Source organism: Anarrhichthys ocellatus, unplaced genomic scaffold, assembly GCF_004355925.1.
Source record: "Anarrhichthys ocellatus isolate YVR2014 unplaced genomic scaffold, GSC_Weel_1.0 scaffold107, whole genome shotgun sequence".
NCBI classification, from domain to species: domain Eukaryota; kingdom Metazoa; phylum Chordata; class Actinopteri; order Perciformes; family Anarhichadidae; genus Anarrhichthys; species Anarrhichthys ocellatus.
Window position 1 is genome coordinate 238,909 of NW_022280137.1, and position 22,191 is coordinate 261,099.

The 22,191-nt window shown below is 42.7% G+C and overlaps 2 protein-coding genes across 3 annotated transcripts in view; one reads left to right on the top strand and one right to left on the bottom strand.

The window, feature by feature from the left end:
- ube2kb (ubiquitin-conjugating enzyme E2Kb (UBC1 homolog, yeast)) overlaps positions 1 to 3,312 on the top strand; it is a 10,038-nt gene extending 6,726 nt beyond the window's left edge. The window contains exons 4-8 of the mRNA XM_031876301.1: positions 328 to 410; positions 508 to 607; positions 706 to 834; positions 1,408 to 1,498; positions 2,309 to 3,312. Coding sequence (XP_031732161.1) covers positions 328 to 410; positions 508 to 607; positions 706 to 834; positions 1,408 to 1,482 — 387 coding nt within the window. The 3' untranslated portion in view covers positions 1,483 to 1,498; positions 2,309 to 3,312. The remainder of the gene's footprint in view (positions 1 to 327; positions 411 to 507; positions 608 to 705; positions 835 to 1,407; positions 1,499 to 2,308) is intronic.
- A 76-nt stretch (positions 3,313 to 3,388) lies between these two features.
- Positions 3,389 to 22,191, bottom strand: part of pds5a (PDS5 cohesin associated factor A) — a 27,210-nt gene continuing 8,407 nt past the window's right edge. For both annotated transcript variants that reach the window (XM_031876299.1, XM_031876300.1), the window contains exons 3-33: positions 19,889 to 20,092; positions 18,368 to 18,454; positions 18,157 to 18,254; positions 17,748 to 17,874; positions 17,206 to 17,286; positions 16,933 to 17,073; positions 16,232 to 16,347; positions 15,928 to 16,022; positions 15,670 to 15,815; positions 15,190 to 15,341; positions 13,614 to 13,727; positions 13,312 to 13,393; positions 13,163 to 13,211; positions 12,889 to 13,028; positions 12,242 to 12,357; positions 11,450 to 11,555; positions 11,125 to 11,285; positions 10,804 to 10,927; positions 10,430 to 10,588; positions 10,205 to 10,273; positions 9,938 to 10,074; positions 9,666 to 9,789; positions 9,172 to 9,376; positions 8,693 to 8,807; positions 8,434 to 8,566; positions 7,947 to 8,066; positions 6,929 to 6,991; positions 6,404 to 6,555; positions 6,239 to 6,326; positions 5,872 to 6,143; positions 3,389 to 4,483 (exon numbers count right to left, since the gene is read on the bottom strand). In XM_031876299.1, coding sequence (XP_031732159.1) covers positions 4,480 to 4,483; positions 5,872 to 6,143; positions 6,239 to 6,326; positions 6,404 to 6,555; positions 6,929 to 6,991; positions 7,947 to 8,066; positions 8,434 to 8,566; positions 8,693 to 8,807; positions 9,172 to 9,376; positions 9,666 to 9,789; positions 9,938 to 10,074; positions 10,205 to 10,273; positions 10,430 to 10,588; positions 10,804 to 10,927; positions 11,125 to 11,285; positions 11,450 to 11,555; positions 12,242 to 12,357; positions 12,889 to 13,028; positions 13,163 to 13,211; positions 13,312 to 13,393; positions 13,614 to 13,727; positions 15,190 to 15,341; positions 15,670 to 15,815; positions 15,928 to 16,022; positions 16,232 to 16,347; positions 16,933 to 17,073; positions 17,206 to 17,286; positions 17,748 to 17,874; positions 18,157 to 18,254; positions 18,368 to 18,454; positions 19,889 to 20,092 — 3,780 coding nt within the window. In that variant the 3' untranslated portion in view covers positions 3,389 to 4,479. The remainder of the gene's footprint in view (positions 4,484 to 5,871; positions 6,144 to 6,238; positions 6,327 to 6,403; positions 6,556 to 6,928; positions 6,992 to 7,946; positions 8,067 to 8,433; positions 8,567 to 8,692; positions 8,808 to 9,171; positions 9,377 to 9,665; positions 9,790 to 9,937; positions 10,075 to 10,204; positions 10,274 to 10,429; positions 10,589 to 10,803; positions 10,928 to 11,124; positions 11,286 to 11,449; positions 11,556 to 12,241; positions 12,358 to 12,888; positions 13,029 to 13,162; positions 13,212 to 13,311; positions 13,394 to 13,613; positions 13,728 to 15,189; positions 15,342 to 15,669; positions 15,816 to 15,927; positions 16,023 to 16,231; positions 16,348 to 16,932; positions 17,074 to 17,205; positions 17,287 to 17,747; positions 17,875 to 18,156; positions 18,255 to 18,367; positions 18,455 to 19,888; positions 20,093 to 22,191) is intronic.

Genomic DNA, 22,191 nt, shown 5'->3' on the forward strand with positions numbered 1-22,191 from the left:
TATCTATAGATATCTAGATCTAGAGATCTAGATATCTATAGATAGATAGATATATATTACAATAAAGTTTAAATCTAGTGAATGAAATACCTGACACATTATGTACTTTGTCACATTGATGCAATTCATATAACAACCCAATATTGCAAGAAACTAGTTGTGCTCATTGATATGCAACATTGCCCACAGTGGCCTTAAAGCAACAGCTACCGTGACAAACGGTATGACATCCACCCAAATATGATACAAGTGTGCATGTAAGTGTACCCATTGTAACCCCCCCCCTCCATAGTTAAACCATTTTAATCCAGGTAACTCTCTTTTAAGGTGCGTTTCATCACTAAGATCTGGCACCCTAATATCAGTTCTGTGACAGGAGCAATATGTCTGGACATTTTAAAAGACCAGTGGTGAGTGAGACTCATCTGAACCTTGCGACTCACTTTACTGCATGTTCCCGTGTGTGTCCCTCGTCTCAAACGCCCTCCATGTATCCGTCCCACCCAGGGCAGCTGCCATGACTTTGCGGACGGTGCTGTTGTCTCTACAGGCTCTCCTTGCCGCAGCAGAACCAGATGATCCGCAGGACGCAGTAGTAGCCAACCAGGTGAGAAGGATGTTTTTCGGAAACACACGGCCTGTCTCTCTGTAATTTCACTGTATTTGACATTTAACCCTCACTGGGCTGTCTGTCTGCATCCTCAGTACAAGCAGAACCCAGAGATGTACAAACAGACCGCGAGGCTGTGGTCTCACGTCTACGGAGGCGCTCCGGTCTCCAGCGCTGACTACAACCGCAAAATAGACAAACTCTGTTCGATGGGCTTTGATAAGGTAAGAACCACTACATAACATTCATTTACATTGTTAGCATGGTGTGCAACTGAAACAGTTGATTTAATAGATCACTTGATTGACAGACAATTAATGGGCAACTATTTTGACAATGTATTAGTCGTTAGAGTAGGTTTCTTCAGCAATTGTGGCAAAGATTTTCTTGTTCCAGCTTCTGTCAAAGTAAATATTTTCAGTTTTTCCTCTTAACCCTGGTTGGACGAAACAAGACAATTACTCCTGGAACTTAAAATTAAAATAAAAATAAAAAATAGACAGCAATATTAATCGATTATGAAAATAGTCATCATAGCCAAATTGTTAGTTGCTGCCTTAGTTGACAGCATTCTTGTTGGAGCAACAGGGGTTTGTGGAATCTCACTAAAGTAAATCTCAAAGGATTTACTCTTAAGGCACAAATTAATAAAAAAATAATCGGTTCAAAGGGTCGACATATTTGATGTTCATAATAGCATACTGTAAAATCATCCTTTCAGTTCTTATTAATTTGATCTTGTAAATGACACACTGCTTACAATCACTTTTAAAATCCCATGTCCCCCTCGCTCACAGAACGCAGTAATAGCGGCCTTGTCTTCAAAATCCTGGGACGTGGAAACGGCGACAGAGCTGCTCCTCAGCAACTGAGGCAACGCAGCCAGATGTGAGGATCGCAAACTCCCCCCATCATGGCATCAGCCCCCTTCCCCATCCCATCCATCATGGCCTTTTGTTAAACACCCCCCCCCCCACCACGGCAGTCTGAGCCTTCTCTTACAACAAGTTTGTTTGCTATAAACTCAACACCGGTGGCATCATGCACACCGCCCCACTGCCTTTCCGACCATCATGCCGTCTTTTCTCCCACTAACATAAAATGTGTGTCCTTGTTATAAGCCACCAAACACTTTCACTCATGCATTTTGTCGTCCATGTCCTTCATTCATATTAGCTCTGAAATGTGTGTTCCTTAATATCTCAAAGAATCAAATACCTGCCTTTACTGCTGGGTTTTCCAGGGTGAAATGTGAAGGAAACCCAGCATACTGCCCCTCCCAGTACACCACCACCTCCAGCAACCAGTTGGACTTTGTCAGATAATTCTCTCACACAGACATTTAATACCGTAAAGGTCTAGCTGGATTATATTAACTCGACTGGATAGTGTTCTGCATTGAGTGGTGTAATGGTTCTTTATCATATCACATGGATGCTGCAACACCCTGCAGTTTCTTTTTGTCTGTAGAATTAGAAAACATCTGCACATAAGGAAAAGGTTAACTGTAAATAGATGCGTGTAAATTTGAAAATACATTGAGGATATACTTTTTTTCTTTCTTACATGGCATTGTAACAAATTATTTTAAATACAAACAATGCCTAGTTTACAATTATATGGGGAGATATCTTTTTATGCTTTTGTGATCCACGAGGAATGCCTCTGAAATGGCCGGTTGTTTTTTTTTTTCTTAAGATTGTTGCCCAGCCAAAGTCCTGGCCCTAATGGGACAGGAAGTGACAGCCAGGTCAGGCCCCTGAAGGACATCACATGCCACCCTTTTCTGCTGCGCCACAATCCAACTTGTTTGTCTTTTATTGTCCTCCGGGCAGATTTGCCCGACAACCGACGGGAAACGCACCTCAACAAGAAATGAGTGACCGAGTTTGCAATGCTGTGCTTTTGTTTTTTTTTACTAATTTCAGAGAAACCGCGTTACTTTTAGCCGCGGATTAAGGATCTTCTCGCCCTCTCCAGTCCTGATGTGGATCATTGAGAGGGGGAGCTTCCAATCCAACGCCACTCAAATCAAAACGTTGGCCACGTGCGTACAGGCGACAACCCCCCCCCCCCAAACACGCTTTGCTACACAGCCAAATACAATACTCACTGAGGTCCTCGAATGATGTCGGACGTGTCGTTTAAGAGGCCGGGACTCCTCTGCAGGCCTGCAGTGTTTTCATTTGTGGTACATGGACTGTAAAGAAATGTTAGGGAAGTGGGGTGTTGATAAAACCTCAAAGCCTTTAAAAAAAGAACCCATCTTCCCCACCACCACCACCATAGTACAGTACTACATGGAGTTCTCGTGCTCCCTCTCCACTGACTAAGACAGTTTCCAACCAGAGCCAAAAAAAAAAAAAAAAGGCATACTCCATCTCCTTGACTTGTAAATAGTCCAGGTCTTGATAAAGAGCCGTCTCGTTATCACTAGAGTGCACCATTGATGGCTGGATCTATATTTTGGAAGAAAAGAGGAAGCGGGCCCCCGGCTTCCTGGTTCTCTCACTATGTACAATATTGCACGATGATGAAGCATAGAAAAATTGGGCTGTCGCATCTCAGTTTCTCCTTTTGGGTCGAGACTTATTCGTCCTCTTTTGTTTCCTTGGAAGCGAGCATCAGCAGTATAAAAAGCATGGTTATTTATTGTGACAGTGTCATGTTTCTTTGATTAAAAAAAACAAACTGGAAACTCACGTTGGATTCTTGTCAAGTCTCTTGGCTTCTGATACCTGCGCTCCAGAGACACGGCGATCAAGACAAAAGCACTGGTAACATCTAAAAAGATTTTATTTTCTGGAAAAAAAAAAGTTAAATATGGTCATGAGAATAGGCATACTTTAAACTACATCAAAAAATAAGTTGTCATCAACATAACCCGTGAGGTTTCCACTCACAATGCTCAACAGTAGGCGTTACCCAGCAAAGAAATTGACAATAGTACAAAAAAATAATTCATTGTAAAAGATGAACAAAAACCTGAACACGTACTTGTATAGTAATATATCATTTATGCATTCCAAGGTGAAGTACGGTTTCATACTTCAGCAGTAAAAAAAAAAAGAAAAAAAAAAACTGTCTTTCAAACCCAGCACTGTACCCAGAAATGTTTGACCGCTTCAATTAGTCCATGAACACACTGGGAATAAATCAAACGGCCGATTAAAAAGCGTTACAGGGGCAGAGAAGAGGCCACAGGGCTTCTACCAGGCCGTGTGCCGCTATAACCAAGTTAGAAACCTTAACATACCAAAGTTTATAAAAGTTTGGTGTTGGTACATCTCTTAAATGCACAAATCTTATGCTATGATGTTCCCATAGTTGCCATTTGTCTTGGATATTCAAAACTGCAAAGGTGGGTATTTACAAAATACAGCTGTTTAAGAAAGAAACGGTGAGCTGAAATGAAAATATTGTTCGACACGAGGAAGAGGTCAGGAGACATACAGTAGGTTTTTTTTCCCCCAGGTAATTTAATAAGCAACGATCATTACCAGATTAAAATGTTTGTAAAATGTCCATCCTGTTTTTGTTTTCTTAAAAATGGCTCCACAAAAGAAGCAAAGAGCAACAAACACAAAGGCAAAAAAAAAAAAATAACATGTTTTTTTTTGTTTTTAGTAAGACCTACATACAATGAGCTTCAAATCATGACTACAAGGTATTTAGAACCTTCTAGGATGTCAGTGGTTTGTGTCTGTCTGTGTGTGTGTGTGAGTGTACATGTGTGTTTTAAGAAAGGTCCACAATGTGTCCAGGAAAGCTTTAGAGTCAGAGGAGCGTGTACGCAGGGCTGGGGAGGTACGAGGAAGAGTCTGGCCCGATTCTCTACAGTCTGGATTTCATCTTCGCTGGTTTCCTCTTTATCTGAAAGAGAACAAAGTTCAGAGTCAGAGCAGTCACCTCTGATTACCTGGCTGTCACAGTGACCTAATTATCTGTAGCTGGGTGCTTGAAGATTCGGTTTTAAAACACGGTGAATTTCCTTAAAAGTAGTTAACTTCTGTAGAATTGGGCTGCTTTTTCACACTTCACCCAGGTTGTAAAAGCTGCGAAAGCTGTGAACCGAACCTTGGTGTTGACGAGTCTGGCGCGGTTCGTTTGGGGTGTGAAGGCAAACCAAACCAACCGGCAGAAGGGTGAGTTTAGCATGATTTAAAAAAGCTACTAATAAATCCATCTGATGAACATCAAATTTGTTCAGAAAGCGATTTTATTGATCGGTATGAGGCCATGTATATCCTATTCCTGCAAATCAACAAGTCAAATTGTATCCGACTCTGTGTACATTGTAAGTTCATTAAGTCCATTAAGAAGTGACAGCACACCCCGTCTGTCACTGCAGGAATAAGCCCTGAATCATCGAGCCCCGATGTTCGCACCGGTCACCTGTGAGTGCTCTACCGGTTTATTCATAACATGGGGTCAATCTGTTGTCCAATAATGCTTAGAATACGGTTTTCTCTTTGTGACACAAAATAACACAATATACACATCAAAAATATGAATTTCTGCCACCAGAATTTGCTTTCCCCTCGTGGGTCCTGATGATGCAGGAAACTGCAAAACTGTCCAATCAACGACTTGTCTGTCTGTCTATATAACTTCATGTTTTTAAATTTAATTTTTTTTAAAGTCAGTGTGATCTGTCCGGGCCAAATGATTAGCTACAGGTGTGAAAGCACCCTAAGATAAAGGAGAGACTTCAACAGCTCTGTAGCTACCTCTTTATAAACTAACACATAACATGCATGGTTAGGTGACGTTAGCCTACCCCTGATCTAGACAGTCCTGGATAGCCCAGACATCCCTGGACTAAACCAACTCACTGCCAGCACACGGTGGGGCTCTCCCTGCCTTCCAGAAGGAACTCCCCTCCCTGCAGGTTTGGTATCTCCCTGGATATCTGTGTCTGACCAGGCTGTCCGGCTGCTCTGCCCCTGTGTGAGGGGGCCTCTCTCTGCGTCCTTCCTGCCACAGAGAGGGCCCTCTGGACTGGAATCCAGCTCTATCTCGGTGTCTCCCTCGCTGCCCAGGAGAAGGGCCCCTGTCCCTACAACTCTCCCTGTCTCCTCTCCAGGCTCCCACTTTCTCATTCTCACTGCTCACATACGGCCACCTGAAGAGGAAAATAAAGTAAATTTCCTATCTCGTCATTTATCTGCCAAAGCTACGATAAGCCAAGCCACTAAGGTTAATTCCATTTTAAGCCACTTTCTGTCGCACGTTTCCTCTTTCGTCGTCTCCCTTCTCACCTCTGCAAGTCAATCTGTCTCTTCGTCCCTTCGTCGTTCTGCTGCTGCTGTTTCGACATCTTGATGTTGATGGACTCTGCTGACGGGTTGGAGTTGGGGTCAGCCACCCTCTTCCTGCTCCTCCCCGCTCCGCCTCCGGTTGGCGCCGGCGTTCCCTCTTTTTCGGCAGGAGCGGGTGCGGCGGGTGTGGCGGATTTGGGCGGGCGGCCACGCCGCTTGACGGGCGACGCCTCCGTTTCGTCGTCGGGGGTCACGTTCTGACTTGGCTCCTCCTGAGAGAGACGGCGGGGACAGCTCGGTCAAGATAACGGCGCCTAATGCTGTAGTGTGCTTCCAGCAGACATAAGGTTGTCCCCTGTGCGCTTACCTTACTCCCCTCTTCGTTCTTGATGACCGGGTTCTCGTTGTTTTCCTGCGCTCGGCTCTCTGATGACTCAGTGGCGACGTTGCTGTTACTACAAGACACGTTTAAAAAGTTGAGTAAAGCATTTTTCTAAGTGCGTGTGCGAGTGTGTGTGTATTGCGTCTGTACCTGTTCTTGTTGATAGCCGAGGGGCTCAGTAGGGAGGAGTTGGTGCTGGTGTTACTGGCTGTGTCTGAGCCTGTGGTGGTCTTGTTGAAGACCCTCCTCCCTGGTACCGTCAGAGGCTTGTTCACAGCTCCCAACACTGGGGTTGGTTTAGGCTGAGTAAAGAACGGGTGGAGTTAATGGTATTAGTCTGGTGAGCATTTGATAGTTTATTTCTTTTTACACATGACATAATCATCGTGGAAGTAATCCATCTCTATATATATATATATCATATCTCTCTCGGCTCACCTTTGCTAATACGTGCATCTTTGCCCTTCACTCTTTAAATTCATTCTACAAGGGCTGATGACGAAAGCATTTTACTACCGAGAATACAAATATTAAAATACAGATGTTTCTGAACTTACAATAATTTCCCCCTTCCAAAATAATAAATGCAAGTGTTTACATATTTATGTATTCTGCATCTCTGCACTGTGTTGAGCATTATTCACTTTTATGTGGAGTGTTGATGACAGCGTTTACCTTTCCAGAGAGCAGCATTTGTCTCATCTCTGTCGACAGATACTCTTTATCATTCTTGAAGTCCTGTAAAAATAAAATCACGCCAGAAAACTTTGATTAGTATTAAACTTCTACGGAACAAAGGTCATGACTTTGTCATTAATCTGAAACGAGTGTGCATGTGTGCATATTCAGTAGATAGAAGTCATTCTTAAAGTTCCTCTATACGATATTCAGAGCATTAATATAGCCATATAGTCCATAATCCTGGTCATTGATGAGTAAGTAGGGTAGATCAACGTCATAGCTTATATGATACTGATTAATCACCCTGAGCTCACTTAAAAAGTTGAAACCAGCCAAGTGTGAAAACATGTCCTCTTGTGCACAGAGCACAACTAACCATGTAGTGGTGAAAAGAGCTACAGACAGGATGGACATCTGAAGTGTGATGCATCATTCACAACATAAACAAAACACCACTAAGTAAGTGGTCATCGGCCTGCAGCCCACTTGTCTGTGCGTTTAATAATTTGCTATAATGCATGTAAGCTGTTGCTTGTACGTAACCAGCTATAAGCATAGTTGTCAGTTATACATTTGGTTTTCTCTGTGGCATCCATGAATGTTGCATTACTGCCATCAGATATTTAGATACAATCACTCTGCATGCATTTGTGCATTGTGTTTGAAGAGTTATGTGACAGTGACATTTGTTTCGTGAATATTTGTCAGACTACCAACGGCCGCCACTCTGCACTGTAATCACACGGCGGTAACAACTGATAACGTGTCGGGACAGCGTCTTCACGGTTAGCCTTTGGATAAACACTGTTAGCACGATCGCCATGTGGAGGCAATAGAGATGCTCTGAATTTTGTATTGAGCACCTTTAAGAAGAGTGAGAGAAAAAAATGTATCCTCACTGAAAATTTCAAAGAGGAGAGGAAAAGGGTGTCTGATAGGTGTTTGTTTTCAAACGATTTTCCAATCCAAGAAGCATAAATACATCATCTACGTGTGTGTGTGTGTTTATTGCCTTGTCCTGTACGATGAAGAACTTAGAGGGTAGGACGGGGTCTTTGGGAAAGTCCAGGTGACACGCAGTGCTCTTGTTGGCGATAACGAAGAGAGCAACATCACAGACAATATACAGCTTCTGTAACCAAGACAACATGAGACACACAGTTAGGAGCGTTTGATTATTGGGCGACTTGTCACACAGAGTTCTAAAATATTCGGTTTCAGCTTCTTGCCTTTCTACAAAGTCTGCCTTCCCATGAACATAAATATCCTGTAATGATCTGACGGACACTGGCTTATTTTTCTAAAGACAATTACTCCCAAACCTTCATGTTTATGAAGAAATTAAAAGATTTTGTTTCAAGAGATGCAAGCGAGATAACACGCTTGTTGGATGACTTGTATTGATTTCTTTTAATTTTGAACATTTTAGAGCTGTGTGTGATTGGTTCTGCTGCTTTTGTCGTCGTTGGGTAAGCGTGTAAACGTATGTGTGTGCATACCTCGTTGGCTTTTGCATCATCAGGACACTGTGCATCCTTGGTCTGTTTGATGTTCTCTACCATCTTCCTTAGAAAAGCATGACTGTTGTTCTCATTCTTGGTCATCAGCACTTCCAGCATGAACCACAGACACCTACGCACAGAAGCACAACAAACATCACCACTGATATCTACTTGGCATTAGAAGTCATGACTATAAAATGTAAAAAAATAGACCTATTCTCATCTGTATTCAGAGATAGTTTTCGCCAGCACTCACTCTTTAATGTCTTTGAGCTGTTCATATTCATGTGGTTTTGTGAAGTCTGGGTCGTGGGCCAGCAAGTGGATCATATAGGGAACGACATACTCAGGAAGGAGGCAGAGGAGTTTTTCTGTGGGAAGAGAAAGAATAACAAATGTTCATGTCTGTGGCGGGGTTTCCATCTATAGTTTTAAAGCACTTTTTCAACATTCAAAAAGAAAAAGACCTTAGTGGAAATGTCGGAAAAATTCTAAATATTGCAATAAAAGTTGGTGTTTCGATAAAAACAAGTGTAATAATGAACAGACTTAATAAATGACAGAAAATAAAACCTATCCGCATCACAAAACATTGCATATTTTCTTGAAATACTGTTGACCTTTGAACTGCTGTTGGATAAAGCACACATTAAAAGACGTCAAAGCTATGTCCAAAAAGACAACAGCAGCAGTGTGTAATCGCCAGAGCACATGGAAAACCGGTTGAACACTTACCCTGAGCGAGTGGGTTTTGTTTGATGAACTCCCTCCGGACGGAGATGTTTTTGAGGAGGCATTGTCGGGCGTGTGCGCGGCGCTCCTTCACCGGGTCCTTGGCGCACAGGGCGAAGACGGCGAGGTACTCCAGGGGCAGCATCAGTTTGACGAGAGCCAGGTGCAACTTCTGAGCGAAGATCTGACGAACCTGGTAGCACTCGTCCTGTACGTCGGAGGCAACAGACTCAATTCACACAACTCTATCACACAAGAAACTAGAGTAGTAATGATTGTGTAGATTGCCCTTTTCACACAGACAGTCTGACTTGTCATTGTGGGGAAAAGTACTTATGATAAGAATGTGTCCATTCTAAAACCAGGACGAAGCAAATCAATGGAATTCAGCCATCAATAATCTGATCATTTATACCCGTGCTTCTCCAACTGTCACATGCCAAAATGCCTTCTGTTAAAAAGGCCTATAGAAAAGTGGTGTAAATGCTGAGACTGACGTTGATAACGAGGCCGCAGAGCTGGAACTGTTCGGGTGTGATGATGTCATGGTAACAGGGCTCCTGGGCCAACTTCATGATGGCTCCACCTGCGGCCAGCCTCAAACGGGACATGTCGGACTTACTGTGAGGAGGAAGAAATAACAAAAGTGGAAGAATGTTAGCAAAGACAAATCTATTTAATTTACCTCTGAATCTGTAATAATTGATTTCCCCCCGCTACATGTGAATCCCTCCAACAGCTCTACTGTGACATTCGAGCCCCCAGTCACCTGATCTTCTTCTGCTCTGTGAGGTCGCCCTCGCTGACCAGCATGGCCGACAGCAGGCGCAGAGTGGAGTTCGCCGACTTTGATTGGTTGTTCTTCATTCCAAGTAACCAGCGCACTAGCAGCTTGATGGCCTGCACCTGTGGGAACAGGAGGAGCACGGCTAATGAGGCAAAGTGAGGTCCCGGAATCTTTCAAACATATCTTTAGTAAAAATGCTAAATCAAATTTGACAAGAAATTAAATGCCACAGAGGTGTTTGCCTCTTACCTTAGCTAGGACTTCAGGTGAAACTTCCTCATCCGTGGTCCACAGCTTCCCATTCTTGTTTCCCACTGACTGGAGACATAAAGGCACATCACAGTCACACTCTTTCCTACACTGGGTTTGTTCTTGCTGAAAGTTGTACTTATAAAACAGGGTTCTGTGACATTGTTGTAAACTATGTGTAAAAAGTGAGCAACTGTTTGAGTACACAGCTTCATATCCACACACCCGGTCGTTCATGAGCAAGTCCTTGACAATGAAGTTGGCCACTATGGACTTCATTGGCGAAGCAAACTGATCTGGGGCCAGCATGGAGATGTGGCCCAGAGACACGAGGGGAGTGATGAGCTGCTCTGGGACGTCTGCGTTCAGACTACGTGACAGAGGCTGGAGGTGAAGGGACAAAAAAAAACAAAAAAAAACAAAACAAAAAAAAACAAAAAAAAAAAACAGACAGACAAGGACAAACAGGAGGACAAACGGGAGACAAGGAAATGATGAACAATTACAGTTAAAATGAACAAAACCAAACTAAACTATTGTTTATTTGTAATACAACGTGCATCCCTGAAAATCAGTAAATTAGAAAAATGGTCCCCTACCTCAAAAATCTGTGCCAGCTGCACTTCCTTGTTGTTAAAGATGGCGTGGATGCAGTGGACGGCCTGCTTGGCCTGGTGAGGCGTTCCCCGCTTGGCTTTCTGATGCAGGACGGGAATCAGCGTCCTGATGGACCGGACAGACATCAGGAAGACTTACTCAATGCAGATTATTTCTGTCATTCTCGCCAGATGCAGAGCAGTGTGGCTAACAGTGTGTGGATAATAAAAATGTGGACCCTTCACCTGTAGATTCCTAAAGCAACGGACTACTGTCCAATAACAATGTTGACCGTTTTAAATATGAAGTCATTTCTCTCTTACGATCTTATCTGTTGTAGCTCTGTCTCGATCTTCTGCCCCGTGTTTCTGAATATCTGGATGGCTGCCTCCGCCACTTTCTCGTCCTCCATCTTCAAACACTGCAGCAGAGACTCGTAGGTTTCTGCTGAGTGGAACGCTGTGGGGTGCGTGAATGATAAGACCTAGAAGGAGAGTAGAAATTATTTACTTTATTACATTTATTTGTTGCAAAAATTAACAATCCGGTAACAAACCGTAACAGTATTTTCACGTTAAAACCCCTGTTTTACTACTAATGACCAATTTGTCAAAGTTTTGTATTTTACAGTACGTCCATGCTATGTACCTTGAGGAGCTCCAGGCCAGAGCGGATGGCTGTATCAGGGGTAACGCCCTCCTCATCGTCGTCAGCTGTGCCCTCAATGGACTTGTTCAGCAGCTTCACCAGAGCACTAAGAGAAAACAAATAATAATCCATTAAATTAATCAAAATGTGATTAACATGACACACTGACGCACCTTTGCATATCTGAAGACAACATAATAGCAAGAATTAAACCGGCAGAATACACATATCAGCCGTAGAGGTGTCTGCCTTCTCTCCAATATTATGAGACTATAAAAAATAAATACATTTGAAAACAGGATTGTCTATTTCCAGAAATCCCGACCCGGTTATTTAAGATAAGTGTAATGTGCGAAAATGCTCACAACAAGGCCTGTGGGTAAGCACTAGAAGTAAGTTCAGTATGTGCGTTTCTCTCTCTTATGGTGTTTTTCCATGAAGCAGAGGGGGTTAAACCCATTCCCTGCCTGAGGCTTGCGGGTACATCTCACCACCACTAGGTGTCTCAGTGAATGAGAAAAGCCTGTTCATGGTGTTACACAATGACAGAGACCCAGAGAGTACATGGAGCTGATCACTGAGCTAGGAAGTGCTGGTCTGCATCTTTTTGTGCACTGTACAAAAAAGAGACACTTAAATCTGATTAACAGGATTTAAAAACCTCTTTCAATTTGAATCTAAATGTAGACTATTATTGAAAAAGTTCCCATATTTTTGGTCTGTTGTGGAACTTAAAAACATGACCCAAGCGCAGCACTTGATCTGGTGAACATGTCGGGACATTATTCTGACCTGATGGCCTCAGAGTCGATGTGGACGGGGGCGATGCGCTCCAGCAGGAACTTTACCATCTCCAGGAATGGGTTGGTGGGCTGTTTGGGGAACGTCAACTTCCGGGTGATCTCCCTCTGCACACAGAACACCGTTAATATCGGCATGCACATTTACACCCAGGTTTGTATTACTAAATTTTAGACAACCTTTCTAAATGTACGCTCATATTCCATCTACTGTTGATCTGGAGGTCTTTAATAATAATGTGATGATAACCGATTCACATTATGAGGTAAAAACACTATAGAGGCAGCATGGTTTGCTTTGTTATGATAAACTACGGATCAAGTATTGATTAATGCTGTGCTTGGAGAAGCTTTCCCTTTTATAGCATGACATTTCCTTTTTCCATTCATTTTTAAGTGGTTGCACCTTGAAAATGTAGAGAAGAAATGAACCATTTTAAGTAACTACCACTGTGTCACAATGAACAGTCTTCAGGGATATGAAGCTACCTCGAGTGATTTGGGACTGCTACAGCAGAACTATGGAGTCAAACACAAACTCACAGCACTGATCCTTTTCTTTTTAAATAAAGAGAAAACGAGACTTCTGCCTGTCTGTGGGTGAGTGAGTGTATGTGCCAAATGGAGTATTCCACTCACCACACAGATCTCCGCCTGTTTGCAGGAGCATGTCGGGCTGATGAGCATATCCAGCTGGACTCGGAGCTTCTCGTCTTCGCCCAGAACCTGGTTGAACTTCTTCATGAAGTCCTGGGCCTTTCCAGCATCTGGCAGATTCTCTGCGAACAAAAAGACGAGTTAAAAACGCGATGTCAGTCACGTTAAGCGGAATTGACCGTGACCATCTGGAAGATATGACAAGATCGTGCGGATTGAAATCGTACTGTGCACATTTGTGTGGTTTCCAACTTACTGGCGATACTCATCAGCTTCCCAAACATGGCCGTGTTATTGGGCTCGGACTACCAGGAGGAAAGAGAGAGAAATGTCTTAGATATGTTTTGCAACAAAAGACACAGGGCAGATGGTCAGTTCTGTATATAAATGTGTTTTAAAACACACCACTGGCAGCTTGTGGAGGTCAAGCAGCTCTTTGACAAGGCTTCTGAGCATGTTCTGACACTTCCACATCTCATTCAGGGCCCTGGAAGCAAAGAATGCACCAAGAGAGGCGAAACGGGTGAGATGTGACAGAAGCACAGGGGGGCGATCAATGTCCTTGTGATAAGTACATGTTGTACTATCAGTGTTTGTAGATGCTGGTTTGTTTGACATTGTGCAGTTTTGTATTGTTTTCTAAAGTGCGTTTATAGCATGCAGGTCAGTATTCATGTGTTGGAGGAGATATTGCAGGTTTTACTGACTTGACAGCGTTTGTGTCCAGGCAGGCATACAGGTAGTACAGACACTTCATCTTCTCCTCCGTGTCAAGACTGTGAGGGACCATGTACTGAGCGAAGATCTTCTCCACTAATAACCTGAGGAGAGAAGGGGAGAGTTTTTCCATGAATTGTGTGAAAACAAGAAGAATGGAAAGGAAAATAAATTCACTGCACTAATAAACTTGAACGCAGTACTCCAGATGTGAACTTGTATCATTCTTAATGTTTAGGCAGCTTCTCAAGGCAACCTCCACTGAGGTCAGACATGTCAAACTCAAGGCCCGCCGAACCCGGCCCGCCACGTCATTTTATGTGGCCCGCAAATCCGCCAGCATGCGCGCATATATATATATATATATATATATATATATATATTTTTTAAAATAAAAGTTAGACTTGAAAATAAAAGTATCCCCATGGTCGAAATTATGAGATAGCATGTTGTCTGTGTGCCGACATTAAAACTACCACAACAGGTGGACAGGAGAGGCAACAGCCGGTTAAGAGGTTTTCCAACAAGTAATTGAGTTGAAAATGATCAACAAATAATCCCAAAATGTCCACGAAGAGAAAAATTGATGCAGAGGGAAGAAAATGTAATGAAAGATGGGACAGCGAACACGTTTGTGCTTCAAGGAGAAAAAAAAAAACGGTCTGTCTTCTGTGTTATGATGCGTGTCGGTGATGAAGGAATACAATTTACGTCGGCATTTTGACACCAAACGCGGAGTTAAATTTAGCCTCCAAGAAAAACATAAAATTGTCCAAGAATTAAAAAGCAGCCTGCAATCGCAGCAGAATATATTTACAAAAGTCACAGCCCAGTGCATGCTTCAAGGTATGTGAGCAGGTGAGCTCCGACCAGATACAGACTTTTACAAATGTCAGTTTGTGAAGAAACACCATCGCAGACTGAGTTCAGGAACTAGCAGGCAATCTAACAACACAGCTAGCCGAAGAGACGAGCAGGTACTTGTCTTTTTCATTAGCTGTTGATGAAAGCACAGACAACACGGATACAGTGCACCTATCAATGTTTACAAGAGGCTGAAGGCAGACTTTACTGTCAGTGAGGAGCTCTTGGATGTAGCTGCCATGCACGGGACGACGGCAGGGAGGGACATTAGTGATGCAGAGAGGTAACAAAAATAGCTTTGAACAAAGTTAATGTAATAATTTGTGTTTGATGATATTTGTCTTTGTTATTTTCTTTAAAAGTTGCATCTTTGATAGAGTAATGTGGGTTTCTTAACCCTAAATTAAAAGGATTTATGTTATAATAACAGAAATGTGCTTAAATATAATTTTACATTTATATAACTGCATGTACAATATTTTTACACTTGAATAAACAATCAATTGCAGAGACAGTTATTTAACAATATGTTAGGAGTAGTCACAGTTATACAGTCTTACAGTTACAACCGGCCCTTTGAGGGAAACCATGATGCTGATGTGGCCCGGAGTGAAAATGAGTTTGACACCCCTGACTTAGGTAATGTCGCCGAGGCTTGAAACGTTCTTACATTAAACTACATGTCAGTGTATATAAGCTCACTTGTCGTCAATGCTGTTCTGATAGTAGATGTGCAGCAGTTTGTCTTTGATCCAGCTGATCTTCAGGGCGGTGTCCTTCCCGGCCTCGTGGTGCAGACAGTACTTCTTAAAAAGCTGAGCGAGGCCCATCATGGCCTCTTTACGCACACGCCACTATAGAGGGAGGGAAAACAGATCAGGGAGAAAAGGTTTAAATGCAGATGAGGAAAGTCAATTGTACAGTATGAAAAAAAACCCCTCAGTCATAAACAAATAGAAACTTTGACAATGTGAACATTAATGTGGGTGAGATGTCTTCAAAGTCCATGACTGAATGAACACAATACTTTAGCTGCTATGAAAATTTGAATGACAGAAAGAGCTTTACATTTGAAAGCCAAATCGATGTATCCACCTGCTTCTACGACTACCCAAAATGCCATTTGATTCCGAGACGCCTATGACAACATCTGCACGACTCGAGAGCGCACATTAGTCTCACCCTCTTGTCTAAGGTCCTCTCTCGTACGAAGCCCAACAGCTGGTCATTGACCAAGTTGAGGTCCTTCTTCCCGGCGTTGATGATGGTGACGATGACATCGTGGCGGATGGCTTCCTCTGGGTCGTGCGAACGTACCTTCAAATACTCTAAATAAGGAGAAAGACACGTTAACACACATTTGTGTCAGAGCGTAACGTGATGAAAAGGACTGAATTGAGAGAGGAGAGAGAAGATTGTTGAGTCGGGAAACAAACACACCTGTCAGGTCTCTGGCCAGGTCTGGGTGGTTCATGAGGCAGTGGCTGGCAAACTTTACACACTCTAACCTGACGGGAACATGGATGTCATTGAACCTGGAGAAAAAAAACACCAGCTATAAGTAATGAAATCACCGGAATTATGCATCATACTTTGAAAGAGCAGGTGAGCCAGCTGGTGACTGACTGAGGAAATAGACTCCAGTGGGAGAACCACAGCTTGAAAAATATAACAAGGGGTTCAGTTTAAAGCATCACTGTGTGTGTGTGTGTGTGTGTGTGTGCATAGTGTTGACATAACTCACCGTCCTAAGAAGCACTGCCACAGCGGTCTGTTCTGTGACGCCAGCTCTGAGTCTTTGGCCCCAAACAACTTAGCTAGCAACCGAACAACAGCCAGACGCTCCTCGCCATCATTGCTCTGCAAACAGGAGAACGCGTGTCAACAAATGCAAGTTGCCCTTTTTGGGCTCTTTTTCAAACTAATATTTATTTTACTCTTGTCCGGCTCACTTTCCTAATGCAAACAATACAGTGAGACAAACTGTCAACCAATCAGGGAAGGACAGGTCATGACGGATAAGAACCAATCAAGAAGCAAACATGGGTGAACGAGTCACTTTTTTTTTTTAAGGTATACAAACGAAAACTGCTTCAGCAGTGTTTTTGAACGTCTCAGTTTTAGGGGCTCCATAACGCCAGGGGTAGTGTGGACGCTATGCATCGACGGAGCAAAAGGTATACTCATTTAAAACAACAGCGTAGTAGTGTGGATAGAGCCTCTATGTGTAGGCCTGGTGATTGTCAGTTGGGATTGTCTAGAGTCTCAGCTAAAGGATGGAGGGCTGCTACTGTTGTGTAGTCGTCTAGGTAAAAACTGTTTTACCAAAATAACACACATGACGATGGGCATTATGTTACACTCTTCAAGGAACTAATGCATCCGTGACCCGAGGTGAGATGTGTGCTTATCCTTCTGACTTGTGTGTGTGTTTGTTGTGTTAACCTTGAGTTTGAATTCCAGCTGTGGCATGACAGAGGTAAGCAGCATAGGGTCGATGGCAAACAGTTCCTGGATGAGGTCAAAGACGTGCTCTGACAGGTCGCTGACCGATGACTTGCCCATCACTAAGACCTGATTGAAGAACTGAGGAAGGGAAAAAGAATAAATATTGAATTTAAAAAAAGATGTGCTGCAGATACAGACAGCAGTTTACCTAGACAGTCTGAGGAGGAGAGGGAGAAAAGTGTTCATCCGTTAAGCGAGTCTGCTGCTCACGTTTGCGATGCACGTCTCGATGGTCTGGACGGTCCTCTTCAGCAGAGTCTTGGCAAGATCGTACGCTTGCTTGTTCAGATTCTGTTCCAAGGAAAGTTGAACACCGATTAGTTGAACTGATGGTAAACATCTCACTCAAACACTCACTGATACACAGAGCGTCAGGCTTGTCCAATATGTCAGCTGACAGGGGTTGAGATAATATGCGAGACTCACAAAAAAAATGTCTTTAATAATCATAGTTTAGAGTCCTCTTGTGGTGAGCACAGAATAGTTGTATTATTACAGTTTAACCAGTGTGTTTGAGCTGCAAATGGAATTTATATAATCAGATTTTAATCCAGATTTGTCTGTTTTTCACTTATTTAAAAATCGAAATAAATATCCAGATTCTATTTTTTGAAAAAAAAATTAAATAAAAAAATACAAATGCCAACACAGTCACATAATTATATCTAGAGATCTCTCTGAATCATACACAATCAATACAAATAAATGCCATAACTAGCAAATACATTTGAATGCGTTTGTGTGCGTCCCACCTTGTGTGCGGGAATGAGGTTAATGAGGATGGTATCCAGCAGCTCCTGTGTGACTCCGTCGCCCTCCATGATGATGGAGCTCATCAGGTCTATCATGTGCATCTGCACCTTCTGATTATGGCTGTTACTGTGGACGAAGAGATGAACATGAAAGAAAAGTTGAAACCACAATAGACAAATGAGTGAATGGGTGATTACTCATTGTAATCCCCTCTACACCTGGGAATAAAATGGTTCCAAGTGATCACTGGGAATATATCCATCAGTCTGCAGGTTTCAAGGTAAACAACACGTTAGAAAGGGAGTAATGATGGAGTGTATCTAGATGTGCGACAGTGAATAAGAAAAAGGTCTGATAAACAGTGATATTAAGAATCATATAGCGAAACAAATATGTGAAGGGCCTTACTTGATAACAGAGAAGAGTGTTTTGAAAAGCTGGATGAAGATCTCATTGCAGTCCTCCAGTTCAAAGCATATGTTGTACGACTTCACCCACGCCAGGTTCTAGAGAAACACATATAGACACGTTAGTCCTTCGTCAGCAGTTTGCTCAACTGTCCTGTGAACCGCAGTTAACAAAACACACAAGTTTAGTGGTTTCTACATCAGCGCCTTACCTCCAGCAGGTAGAAGTATCTGTTGAACTGAGGGCTCTTTGTGTCTTCCAGGCCCTTGAGCTGTCTGGTGATGAACAGGAAAATGTCCTGGAGACGAGACGGGAAAACACTTGACAATGCATTTGAGTTCATTGTTTTTTTTCATTTTAGTTTTGGTGAGTGCTCAAAAAAAGAAATTAAGTTTCCCGGCAAGCTCTCAGAAACACCAGATTGGATGAGAAACGGCGGCGGCCAATCATCCAACGCCAGCAGGAGGCCTGGCATACAATTTAACCTCAGAGCAAACCATATTATTTGTTCTATATTTGCATGAAAAATTCTCCAAAAAGGAACCAACACCACAAACTCTATTAATTCGTACTAGCTGAGGTCACACCGAGCAGACAGCGAGCCGCTTTGATGGCATCCATGTGTCACTCAAAGCAGCCATGCTCTTAATTATACACAAAAATGTCATGTTGCGTTACTTGAAGGAGTTTACTTGCGGGATAATTTGTGTTTATTCGCGCTAGATGCCCCCGAGAGGGGGGGTGGCTTCTCTCCATGGAAGCAGTTATCAACTAAGCCATTTATTTCTGCCATCAACCGTGGAAGAAATAACCTCCATTTCTGCTTTGTACGTGTTGTGAAAGTCCCAGATATCCCGGGAAACTAAACGCCTTCTTGTCTGGGTTTATAACATCCTCTGGAGGAGCTCCGTGAATTTTATCGAGCCGTATTCACTGTGTCTAGCAAGCCAGACACAGTGGCTGGCTTACTACAGCTGTATGAACACAAAATAAACAGATTTAGCTTTGATTTAACTGCAATAAACGGACAAAAAGGGACTCCCAAATAACCACGTAATGATGCATATTTCTGAATTCATGTTTTGTTAGTTCCCTCCGCAAGACGACAAGCAAATCACTTTTAAAATACTTGTTTTCTCAACGGAGCTCGGATCGATCGGTGCTATTCTATGCTAACATTGTAGCAGCAATGTAAATACGTACCAGTTTGTACCATATGGTTTATACACATACATAGTTTCGTCCGGTCTCTACTAATATCAGGTATTGTAGAGAGTCAGTGATGACAAGAGGAGCATCTCAACACCAATAGGGTTTTGCGTCATGCAAATTTCAACTCGCGCAAATGTTGCGTTTTCAGCCTCAGAGGTTGACGCTTGGTTCAGACCGACTTTCTACAATAAGACCAGTTAACAACACATTTTTCATGGGATTACCAAAACATGAGCTTGAATGAGTTGAACACTAATGACTTAAGGGAGGCAGTTAGGACTTTCCCAGACATATTAAGTTAAGATTTCTAACGTTAATTTCTAACGTTACAGAATGGCCTTTTATTTTATTTCCCTAATCTTCGTGTTAGTTAGTAACCGCATAAAATCAGCAGACAGCTGTCATTTCAACTGGTTGTAAACCACAAAGCTTGGATTGCTTTTGAAAACTACTCCCTTGAGGAGGGTGCTTAGTCACTTGCGAGAGGATTTCATACGGTTATCCAGGGTTAGTCCCTAACCTTGAGTTTGTCATGGGAGGTGTAGGGGGCCTCGGGGGCATAGATCCTGAAGATGTCAGCCAGGCAGCAGGCCACCAGCAGCCTGACGTCTTTGTTGGGGTTCCTGAGGAAGAACTCTGAGGCGAGGTGGAGCGCCAGGCCGAGATACTGCTGCTTCTCCTCCTCAGAGTCTTGGTCCATGTCCATGTAGGTCTTCACCACCATCTGTGAGACAGAGCGGCACGAGGGGAGGATGAGAGGGGAAACAACAGTTCTGCATTAGCAACATACAGCCTGCATCACAGCTCAGGTTCATGGTTCCCTGTAGTGCTTTGTGTAGTGTTACCTAGCGCAATATCATCCATGGAGTGAAGTATCTACACGACACAACATGCACGTAGCACACACAGTGGCAGCTACAGCACAGCCACACATCATAAAGTTCTTCAGTGTCAGAGAAGAGGACAGATAGCTCACAATTAGTAACACCTGAACATCGTTACTGACGGAACAACCTTAAAAACAAGGTTGACAATTTTGAAGAAAATGTGTTATTTTACAGTCTACTATAAACATATGAATACGAATTTCAATTTTCCATTAAAGAAAAAGGTACAAAGATGTTTGTGTAAGCAGTCAATTATAGTTCTTTGAAAGAAAGAAAAACATGAGCAGGTCAGACTAAATCAGCAACCGCCAGTCATGAAAAGTGAAGCCAATGTGGAAGTGCCTTAAACCAGCATTCTTTCTATTGGCCAGCAGGGGGCGTCTCCTCTGGTTGGTAAAAGAAGTCAGATTGTATCGAAGTCTTTGAGAAAATGACTACTTCTCTCTTGATTTATTCCCTCAGTAAACATGAGTTTATGGTCTCAATCTCTAGTTTCAAGTCTTCTTCAATACAGCATGATGTTCATTTAGTAAATTATGGGCCATTTAGAGTCAAACAGACCATATGTCTGTATGCTTTAGGGCGGGCTTACTGTGATTGACAGGTCTCTACCGCTACCAGATTCATATACGGTATCTTTACATCAAGCCTCCGCAGTCCAAACACGGTCACTTCCGCTAACTCAATGAAAAAAATCCAAGATGGACGGCCAGCTCAAAGCTTCAAAACGGTAGTCCACAAACCAATGAGTGACATAATGCTGACTACGTCCACTTCTTATACACAGTCTATGGTTAGACTCTTTAAAAATAAAAGTCAGGACTCGGCCAAGGTAATTGCAATTGTTGCATTGCTACAAATAATGCTGGCTGTCATTAAATGCAAGTAATTAAGTAACTTTATTTATATAGCACTTTAGCACACAAAGCAATGCTAGCTTGAGATGTGATTTTAACATGGTGCCACAGCCGGTGTTGCATATCACATGATTCCCACTGGCCCATAAAGACTTTTCCCCATACACAATCATGAACAGTTGCAAAAAGGATATATACCCATATACCCATGGTTTAAACAGCACACGACAGGTTGTTTTTGAGTGATGTACCAAGAGCAAGCAAGGAAGGAACCTCAAGGAAGTTGGGCACAAATTGTAAGTACTGACATGTAGAGAGGCTGAAGCAATTATCCAGTGCAGCGTATAATCTGTCTCAGTTACAAGTCACTTGGCCTGTCAGACCTGGTTTGCTGTAAACAGCTGCATTTAGTTTCATGTGAGGGTTGAGATGAGAGCAGTGAGCAGTATTTGTGCGACAAGAAAAAACAAAAAACAAAGAGCTAAATGAGCCTAAAGCAAAGTAAAGCTTCAAAGTGCACGTGACCCTTTATCATTTTAAGAGCCTGAATTCAATGACGAGTTTGAGGTAATCAAACACCTAAGTATCTATAGGGACAATGAAACATAAAAAACAAATTCCCCTTGTTAGGTGGAAACTCTAAATTTAGAGAACTAAATCATCATAAAAAAGGACTTCAACAGCATATCTCAGATCCTAAATACATTTATTCTTGTTTATAATGTGCTTGTTGTGGTACAGGAAATAATATCCATCATTATCTTAATTAAGAAAGTCTCTGGGTTAACACTACGGTCTCAAAGTTGAATGCACCAATCTTATGAGTTCTTATGGAGAGGCAGTAGGACACCATGGTATTAACTATCACTTCCTCCACAAGAGTGATAGAGTGAGCGTGTTATATGAGAGAGAGGCGAAGCAGAGCAGATCACTATACAGTCAGGCAGGGTGGGGGATGGGCCAACAGCTCCAGCAGACTGCAGAGCACCACGATCACGATCAGTCTCTCTCTCTCACTCTCACTCACACTCACACACACACACACACACACACACACACACACACACACACACACACAC